This window comes from Crassostrea angulata, chromosome 6, assembly GCF_025612915.1.
Source record: "Crassostrea angulata isolate pt1a10 chromosome 6, ASM2561291v2, whole genome shotgun sequence".
NCBI classification, from domain to species: domain Eukaryota; kingdom Metazoa; phylum Mollusca; class Bivalvia; order Ostreida; family Ostreidae; genus Magallana; species Magallana angulata.
Genome location: NC_069116.1, coordinates 40,284,209 through 40,293,516, shown reverse-complemented (window position 1 = coordinate 40,293,516; position 9,308 = coordinate 40,284,209). Strand labels below are relative to the sequence as shown.

The 9,308-nt window shown below is 33.4% G+C and overlaps 1 protein-coding gene across 1 annotated transcript in view; it reads left to right on the top strand.

The window, feature by feature from the left end:
• Nucleotides 1-3,487: 3,487 nt before the first annotated feature.
• Nucleotides 3,488-9,308, top strand: part of LOC128188451 (deleted in malignant brain tumors 1 protein-like) — a 42,526-nt gene continuing 36,705 nt past the window's right edge. The window contains exons 1-7 of the mRNA XM_052859512.1: nucleotides 3,488-3,587; nucleotides 5,263-5,413; nucleotides 6,566-6,744; nucleotides 7,064-7,208; nucleotides 7,396-7,565; nucleotides 7,796-7,946; nucleotides 8,068-8,252. Of these exons, the coding sequence (XP_052715472.1) occupies nucleotides 5,397-5,413; nucleotides 6,566-6,744; nucleotides 7,064-7,208; nucleotides 7,396-7,565; nucleotides 7,796-7,946; nucleotides 8,068-8,252 (847 nt within the window). The 5' untranslated portion in view covers nucleotides 3,488-3,587; nucleotides 5,263-5,396. The remainder of the gene's footprint in view (nucleotides 3,588-5,262; nucleotides 5,414-6,565; nucleotides 6,745-7,063; nucleotides 7,209-7,395; nucleotides 7,566-7,795; nucleotides 7,947-8,067; nucleotides 8,253-9,308) is intronic.

Genomic DNA, 9,308 nt, shown 5'->3' with positions numbered 1-9,308 from the left:
TCTTAACAAGACGAATAAATTCGCTTCCATCAATCATTGAATAAGGACGAAGATCGTTGATGATTAGCCGAGCTATTTGCTCTGTAATTGTCATTGCTCTCGGGCTTTGACAGGTATACTTTGCACCAAAAGACCCCCCCCCAATCATTGCAGTAAGTTTAACCTGACCTTGGAGGTTTTGAGAAGGTTGTGTCACATTGTGTGTGTCCTGTTTTCTGACTCGGACCCGACGAGACATCCACATTTCCATGGTGTCGCCTCATGTGGCTAGCTAAATTTGTTATACCCCCTGAATACTTTACAATCTCGTTACAATAATTGCAAACTGCGATATTTAAGAAGAGTTTCTTGTTTTCCACCTTTAACTTTAAATGATTTCATATGGCTGATTTAGCTTTTTCATTTTTTGCAAGTATTGAAAAGGCACAATTATACTGATATAAAAATTTCCTATAGTCTGTCCCAAAATGTTTATGCAGCAAATTTGGACGATTTTTGATAAAAATACACATATCTGTTAAAGAAGTGTAATTTAAAAAAATTAAATGGGAATTATCAAACTTAAGATAAATGCAATGACACATTTTCATTATTTACTCGGGAAAATTCATGGGAACAGAACAGATTTCTTACGGAGGGTTATTTTTGACATTGTTTGTTCATTCGGAATACCTGGCACAATTTTTCAATTGTTATCATCTCGGTCTGTTGCAATGCAAAATTCCCGTGGACTTCTTTATTTTAAGTCGTGAATTTTAACCTGATAAGCTAGAGGGTACGTTTCAAGGAGAAATCTTTCCATACTTTTGAATAAACATCTCTTGAACCATGAGGTATATATAAATACATTGTATCGAGTTATGAAGCAAACTTTTTTGGGACAAAGTGTAATGTGCATTTAGAGCCTGTAATAGAATCAGGATATGATGACATCTGCGCACATTAAAGAATAGGTTCAGGGCGAAACACCCCCCCCCCCGCCTCCCCTCCACTATTAAATACTGTATGAGTATCAATGTAACATGAATTGCACTTTCAATTAAAGTTAAACGTAATCCAAACCCCAACTCTTTTTTGTGTGTGATATATATATCTACATCGCACTTTGGATCGCTCGTTGCTAAAAAGTACTCGGGCATTCAATAGTGGCTTCGGATGTCATGATTAGTCCGGGCATTAAATCCGAGTTTAGTAATCGGTGCAAAAAGTACTGTCTCTGTATGTCACTTGTTTTACAGTTAATACTTGAATTAATATACAAGGACATTTTCTTATTTCATATCATTAGTATATAGGATTCCCTAATTCTATTTTCTACGGAAATTGTTTGTAATTCATTCTCTGACTGAAATCTAAACGCTCCGTTCATCGATTGTTTGAAACCTTCATCGACCAAATGAAAATCATGGACTGCACAAAAATAATTATGATGATGTCAGACTCAAATTCCCATTTAAGAAGACATGGCTTTTTCATTTTTTAATGTACTGATGTTCATTAGCAATAATTGATTGCATGTAATTTTACTTTCTGTATGCGATTAATTTGTTAAATGAAAGCTGTAAAAATAAGCAATAAAATACTTTCTTAGATGATTCATGTTGATACAGAGGCGAATGTGGTGAAAAAAACAGACACGGATACATGTACGTTTCTTGAAATCACAAGTGTAAAGAAAACTAGTTCAAAATTACCCCCGTAATTGTGACAGACACAAGTGCGTCCAGTCTAAGAGGCCATTTAAGTATAGTACAGTGAAACTGACGAGAACCCACGCTCAGAGAAAGAGGCGCCTACCTACATGCATGTACTTCCTGGTTATAGGGATAAAAGAATTATGTTTACGATCTTCGAATTCGTAATACTAGTCATCCTTAAAATTTCATAATAACATGTGTAATGAATGCTGATTAAATGAAGATTGTAATTTTTAAAAAAGTGACCGTTATTAAAAGATTTTTTTAAAAAATGCAAATTCCTCACTGTCTATAAATGAACTGAAAAGAAACTAAAGAACTATTTGTTGGGATTTTGAATTTTAATTTATTTTAATAATCTACTTTATGAATGGCAAGTATGTTGATTCATTTACAAATCCAATTAGGGACAACTTTTTTTGTTAAAAAGATTTTTGAAAAGTAGCCTTTCTATTAACAGGATTGTCGAAGGAATCCTCAAGAACATATCAAATACGATTTATAACATCCGAAGCGAAAGAAACTACAAAGAGCCTGATCGTGTTATGCTGGTATTGAATATTGGTTTTTCGGCATTCAGGACAGTATAAAAGAAACAATTTAAACAAAATTTAAACGCAAATTTTTGATATACACATTTTATTTTGGTTTAAAAAAGTAAAATTTCTGAAGAAAAACATCATGCTCTAAGATGAAAGATGATGAATTATTTTCACTTTCACCAATTATAAGTTAACTATACATCTATTATAACCTTCTTGAGAGGATCTAATGGGCCTTAATCCCCTGTCGCTAGCATACACACGGGGTTAATAAGGCCGTCTCTCTCTCTCTCTCTCTCTCTCTCTCTCTCTCTCTCGTTCATCTTAACTATATTTGAAACTATTCTTCCAACATTCAGCTTATTGGCTATGGTTTTTAACAATTTATACTGTGACCTCTAACTTACAATTACAATATATAAGTAGCTTTAGTGGTCACATGTTTGCACTCTACGGCAAAACGAGGACAAATACTCCGAGAACGAAGAATTATAAAAATACCCATAATCTACAACTTTTTAAGAACCTTTGAAATGAAATTTGGGAATATAAAAACTCTTATTACTAGTATTACGTTGCATAAAATATAGATGTAGCTGATAACTTCATGTAAATTGCGATGATTAATGACAGCTTTCGGTTCTGGTCATAATTATTGAAGATATTATACAAAACAGTATTTTTCGTACAAGATAATTAATCGATTTTTATAATTGACTGACTGATTCATTCACTTATTGCCTAATAGTTTACGATTATAAATTCTATTTTATAACACTGTAATCGCAAAATAAATGTTTCAACATTGATTCTTCTCATATATTAACTTTGACAAAACAAACTTAATGAAATACATGTTTGAATTAAATGAAAGGTTGAGAAATATATGTAGAAACAACATACTTTAACAAAAATTGACATACTTTTGACCAAGAATAAGAATATTATGATAATGATTAAAAAATAATTTTGTCTCATTACGTAGTGATAACAAAGTACATGTAATATTCGATATTTTAAATGTTTCCACGTTTGTCCTTAAAGGAAGTTTTAATTAAAAGGTCAATTTTGAAACAGGAAAGTGTTTTCATAAGAACAATTTACCTCGTAAGTAGCGCTTTGACCAATCACAGTGAATGAAAACGAGATGGTTTTTCCAGGTTTTATTTCCATTCCTTTGTTATCAGTATATATATAAGATTTTTTTTTCGCAATTTCTATATTCAGTTCCAAGCAGAATGAATAATACCTTATGTTAAATCAGGGTATGAATTCAAAATGGAATCAAGCAAAAATACAATGCAAATTATTTGTATAATTTTCTTTGCAAGAGCCGCATTTCTTGACGGTAAGTACATTTTTAACTCTAACCATCTCTCTCTCTCTCTCTCTCTCTCTCTCTCTCTCTCTCTCTCTCTCTCTCTCTCTCTCTCTCTCTCTCACTCGTTTTTTTCTTTCTTGATAAAAATTGATCATACTTGATCATTATATAGAAATAATGGATGCAAAGTTTTTGTTTTTAAACAAATTTTTTTTTAAATGCATACAATCGCTATTTGATATTAGTAGCATCGTGAGACTTCATATATGTATTCCAAAATCCTAAAATACAAATTTAATAGTAAATATGAAAATATACTTTAAAAAAATTCAGACAAAACTTAAGTTTTTTAGGCGTTTGAATTCAAAATTGCTTGTTGCTGTAAAGGAAGAAGTCTAGATGCCTACAAACCCTCTCCTTTTAAATTGTAAAACTAAAAAAAATAGTAATACGTTAAAAAAAATTCTCATTCTAATCGTTTCAAGATTTGACAATATGTAAAAGTGTAAAAAAAAAACAAAACAAAAAACCGGTCACAATGACTTACTTTTTGGGACGACATATCGTCAAGGTTTACTTAACTGACACATTTATTTTTCCTAAGCCTTTCTAAAATTCGTATCACAGTTAATAGGACGCAGGTAAGAATGACATGTTTGAGTATATATATCTAGAAGTTGTAAAATATACCAACTAAAATGGCTTCCTGATTATAAGCCTTGTAGTAAAATGTTCCAATGTTTAAAGACCACGTCTCTAGCTACTTTTAAATGAAAGTCCCTGAGCCCCAAAAAAAGTTATATAGATTTAACTTTTGACTTAAGAAGGCGTTTTCTGACTTCTTAATTCCCTTCCCGATAGCAAAACAGTAATGAATCCACACAGCTGTATGATGCTCAAACGTTTGTGGGTTTTTCTCTTTCTGAATTAATTTCTCATATTCATTTTGTTTCTAATAATTAGTCCCAAAAGTTACACATAAGATAATGATGTTTTTCTTTAACTAAAACTTCCAATGTAGTCTCGTGACAGAAACAGAACTACTTGTGCATTGAAGTTTTACATCCTCGTAATTTTATATCTTTGTTCATTAATATCATTTGAATATATTTTCTTTACTTAAAAAGTACTGATAGTGCATACAAGCATCCTCTTTTTATTCAAAGTTATAATGTAAGTTATAATGTAAATTTAATGACACTGCTATATGTGTTTAGAAATACTTTTAAAACGATGTTATTGTTTGGCATTCTTGCGCCAATAATCAATACGTTATTTAATTGCTGAATAAGTAAGGAACCTTTTTGATGTAGTTCTTTTTACAGTTTAATTACTAAACAGTAAAATTAACACAAAGGCACATTACTGGAAAAGATACTACTTTAAAGTGGACTATCAATCTAAATAACTTAAATTTAATTGGGGTCCCTTTAGGAACTATAACTATTTCATTTAATTAAACTTTTAGGCCAAGCACATTTAGAAAATGATCAAACATATTTATTGCAGTGTTTAAATATATTTTTTCTTATTTTTAACCACATAGTCAAAGCGACCTTTTTAATAGCAATAATAGACAAAGATCCTAACCATTAGTGATTTAAACATCAGTGGACACACAAATGGTTGGATTATGTTAAAATTGATTTAATAAACAAATTGAATTTTAAAAAAGTACTCAATGCTTTATTTTTATTTCCAGCTCAAATAAACAATATTTGACTGGTAGGGGGAAATTCCTCGGCAGAAGGACGGGTAGAGGTGTTTTACAACAGAGAATGGGGGACAGTGTGTGATGATAATTTCGATGACAAAGATGCAGCTGTCGTCTGCTCAATGCTGGGTTACAGCAGGTAAAATGTAGTATGAACGTGTAAATTAAAAGGGAATGATGTCGTAGATTTTTTATATTTAAATAAATCAATAGTTTCAATTATTACAGTTAGTCAAACTGTTTTGAAGATAAACTATATAATTAAGCTTTGATATAATTTTGAAACGATAGAAATTGAATTCCATGCCATTTAAAGGTGGCTGGCATGATGATAAACTCTTGTACTGAAAGCCCCCCCCAACAAAAAAAACCCATTTATTTTGACGTCACAACATCTGATTTATTATACACTGATCTGCTTTGGCTAACAAATTTGTAACGCAATCAATCAACTGAAAAAATCATGATGTTTATATAAATATGTAAATCTAATGAATTTAACTAGTTGGGGTTTATTGACTAAATTTATTTGCTAGTTTAGGAATACACGTTTTTATGTTGTTGATTTCAGGACCTGTTTATTTAGAACACATATGGATTCATTTTTCAATGAATCGAATTAAAATGAATCGAATTTAACCCGAGTCAAAAATCAATTTTTTTCCCGCTACATCTACATGTAGATGAATACATTATAATCGGGATCTTTAAAATACACCCACAATCCTTGATATTTGAAATTACATGGTATTAAAACGACAGCAGAAATTTTCTAGACGTCTAGCATATGTTGACAAAACCTTACAACTACGCTGATTCCTCTGATCTCGCTCCTCTCATTTAAGATAATGACGTCTACAGATAAAATATCTTAAATGATTGAGCATGCAATGCATTCGGTGAAGCAATGTCTTCTCTTTATTTTATTTTTTGGTGAATCAAAGGAAATTAAACCAATATGGTTCATTTACTTTCCAGAATTTGTCAGGTACGAGCAAAAGTTGCTGAAAAAATCGGCGGGAAATTTAAATAGATTAATCGATAACACCTGGTTTATTCATTTTCAGGGTTTTATTCAAAAGATATATGATATACAGTCATTATAGATGTTATTTATTCGATTCAAAGTACTACGTATGTAAAGTGTCCTCGTACTTTAAATAGGGGGCACTCTGAGTAACTAAACTTTGCTATCGTCTGCTCAATGCTGGGTTACACAATTTAAATAATTTCATTATCAAAATTGTTGTCTTTGTTGACGTAATTATTTTCCTTTCTATGTTCATTGTAGCATGAATGCTAAAAGTAAACAGGAAGCATTCTTTGGACAAGGAAATGGTAGCATATGGATGGATCAGCTAGAATGTACAGATTATGACACAAATATATTAACATGCTCACGGAATGATATGGGTATACACGACTGCGTGCACGGGGAAGATGCAGGGGTTGTGTGTAACATGTTTGCGGGTATGTTTGTCCACTTGATCATGTATATTTGGACTAGATTTCAAAACTGTAAAAACTATGTGGTTTAAGTTTTTACAGCATATTTATAAATAAACCTTTATTTTTATGAATAAATTGCACGATTGCATTAAAGTATTTATTTTTTAAATTACACATTTTGTCTTCCTCAGCTCCACTACTTTTAATTTGAGTTCTCTTAAATTTAATACAATTAAGTGACCACAAAATAGACAAAGATTTTGATTGAATGTGAAAGCCATACGAATTGATCAAGTATGCAACAAGTGTGTTACTTAGATTTTTCCCAATTATATTAAAGCACCTAATATAAGACTCGTTGGTGGAAATGATTCACTGGAAGGAAGATTGGAAATTTTACATAACAATGAGTGGGGTACTGTGTGCGATGACTCATGGGATAGCAAGGACGCGTCTGTCGTTTGTTTTATGCTGGGATATTCAAGGTATCTGCACATTTTACAGCTAAACTCATTTCGTTTTCTTACATTACTGATTCGTTAACTTATGTGGTTCTCTTATGTTATTTTAAATGCATTGCAAAGCCATGTTATTTTCAAGACTTTTTAATCAAATTGAATACCTAAATCCTGTTAGAAGCATTTTTAAAGTTTTAAATCTGATAATTGACAGAGAAAATGCCATATCAACAGGCACGGCTCGATTTGGCCAGGGAGAAGGCCCAATCTGGATGGACGATATCTCATGCCAAGGGACAGAGAAAGATATATTTGATTGTAACAAAACGTTGGTGAACCACAACTGTGGTCATTCTGAGGATGCAGGAGTTATTTGCTCACCTGGTATTTGTATATTTTATTGCAAGATACGTACAAAATGTTTTCAATATTCAAATCGAAGTAACTATCTGCAATTTCGTTCGTCTGAAGGTAAAAATGAGAGCATTTCATGGAAAGGGATACTCCACGAAAATCGGAGTTGAATATCTTGTGTTATTATTGTATTACAGGGTTGATCTTTTATCACAAAATCAAGCGCCTGTTTATCCAGTTTTCATTTCTTCTCTTTTTAGCACCTATAAACAAAGTTCGACTGGAAGGGGGAAATTCCTCGGCGCAGGGTCGAGTGGAGGTGTTCATTAAAGGGGAATGGGGTACAGTTTGTGATAATAGCTTCGATGACAAAGATGCCGCTGTTATCTGCTCAATGCTGGGTTTACCAAGGTAAATGATTTAATTTGTGTGTCAGTGTAAGAAACAGATTGAGCATATGAATTTGCTCTTATTGATAATTTATGATGAAAATTGTTGATTTATTTAATTTTCATATTTTTGTTCAATGTAGCAGGAATGCTACTGCAAAAGGGCAAGCGTTTTTCGGACAAGGAAATGGCAGTATATGGATGGACAATCTTCGCTGCACAGATTATGACACCGATTTATTTTCATGCCCCCAGAATGCTTTGGGTTCACACAACTGTTTACACAACGAGGATGCGGGGGTTTTGTGTCACAGTTATCATTTGACGGGTATGCTTTTCCATTTGCACACGCAATTATGCATATAAACAATAATATAACCAGTGTAAGATTTTAAGGTAGTTAATTTCAACATTAAATTAATATATATATATATATATATATATATATATATATATAACAAGCACAAACATTGCAATAACTCTCAAATTGACAAATACCTGCCCATAGTGAATGATAAAGATATATAAAGCACAGAGAAATTCACTTTTGTTGGAGCTCCACCATCCGCCCCGACCGAGGCTTGAACTCACGACCTCTGGAACCCATTCTCCTAGCAGTGAGCGGCCACCGCGCTCCCCACTCGGCTATCTAGGCAAGACAAAAATCTTGCTTTCGATAACGAACGGAACCTAGCGCGCTGGCCGCGCACTACACAGTCGCTTGAGATACAGGTGGAATACAGTTAAACGACAATCGCTCACTGCTAGGAGAATGGGTTCCAGAGGTCGTGAGTTCAAGCCTCGGTCGGGGCGGATGGTGGAGCTCCAACAAAAGTGAATTTCTCTGTGCTTTATATATATCTTTATCATTCACTATGGGCAGGTATATGTCAATTTGAGAGTTATTGCAATGTTTGTGCTTGTTATATATGTTTGTATCTATGCAATATGTATCGTTCCGATCCTCTCAGATTGTCGTTTAACTGTATTCCACCTGTATCTCAAGCGACTGTGTAGTGCACGGCCAGCGCGCTAGGTTCCGTTCGTTTTTTGTCTTGCCTAGATAGCCGAGTGGGGAGCGCGGTGGCCGCTCACTGCTAGGAGAATGGGTTCCAGAGGTCGTGAGTTCAAGCCTCGGTCGGGGCGGATGGTGGAGCTCCAACAAAAGTGAATTTCTCTGTGCTTTATATATATCTTTATCATTCACTATGGGCAGGTATATGTCAATTTGAGAGTTATTGCAATGTTTGTGCTTGTTATATATGTTTGTATCTATGCAATATGTATCGTTCCGATCCTCTCGTTTAACTGTATTCCACCTGTATCTCAAGCGACTGTGTAGTGCGCGGCCAGCGCGCTAGGTTCCGTTCGTTATCGAAAGCAA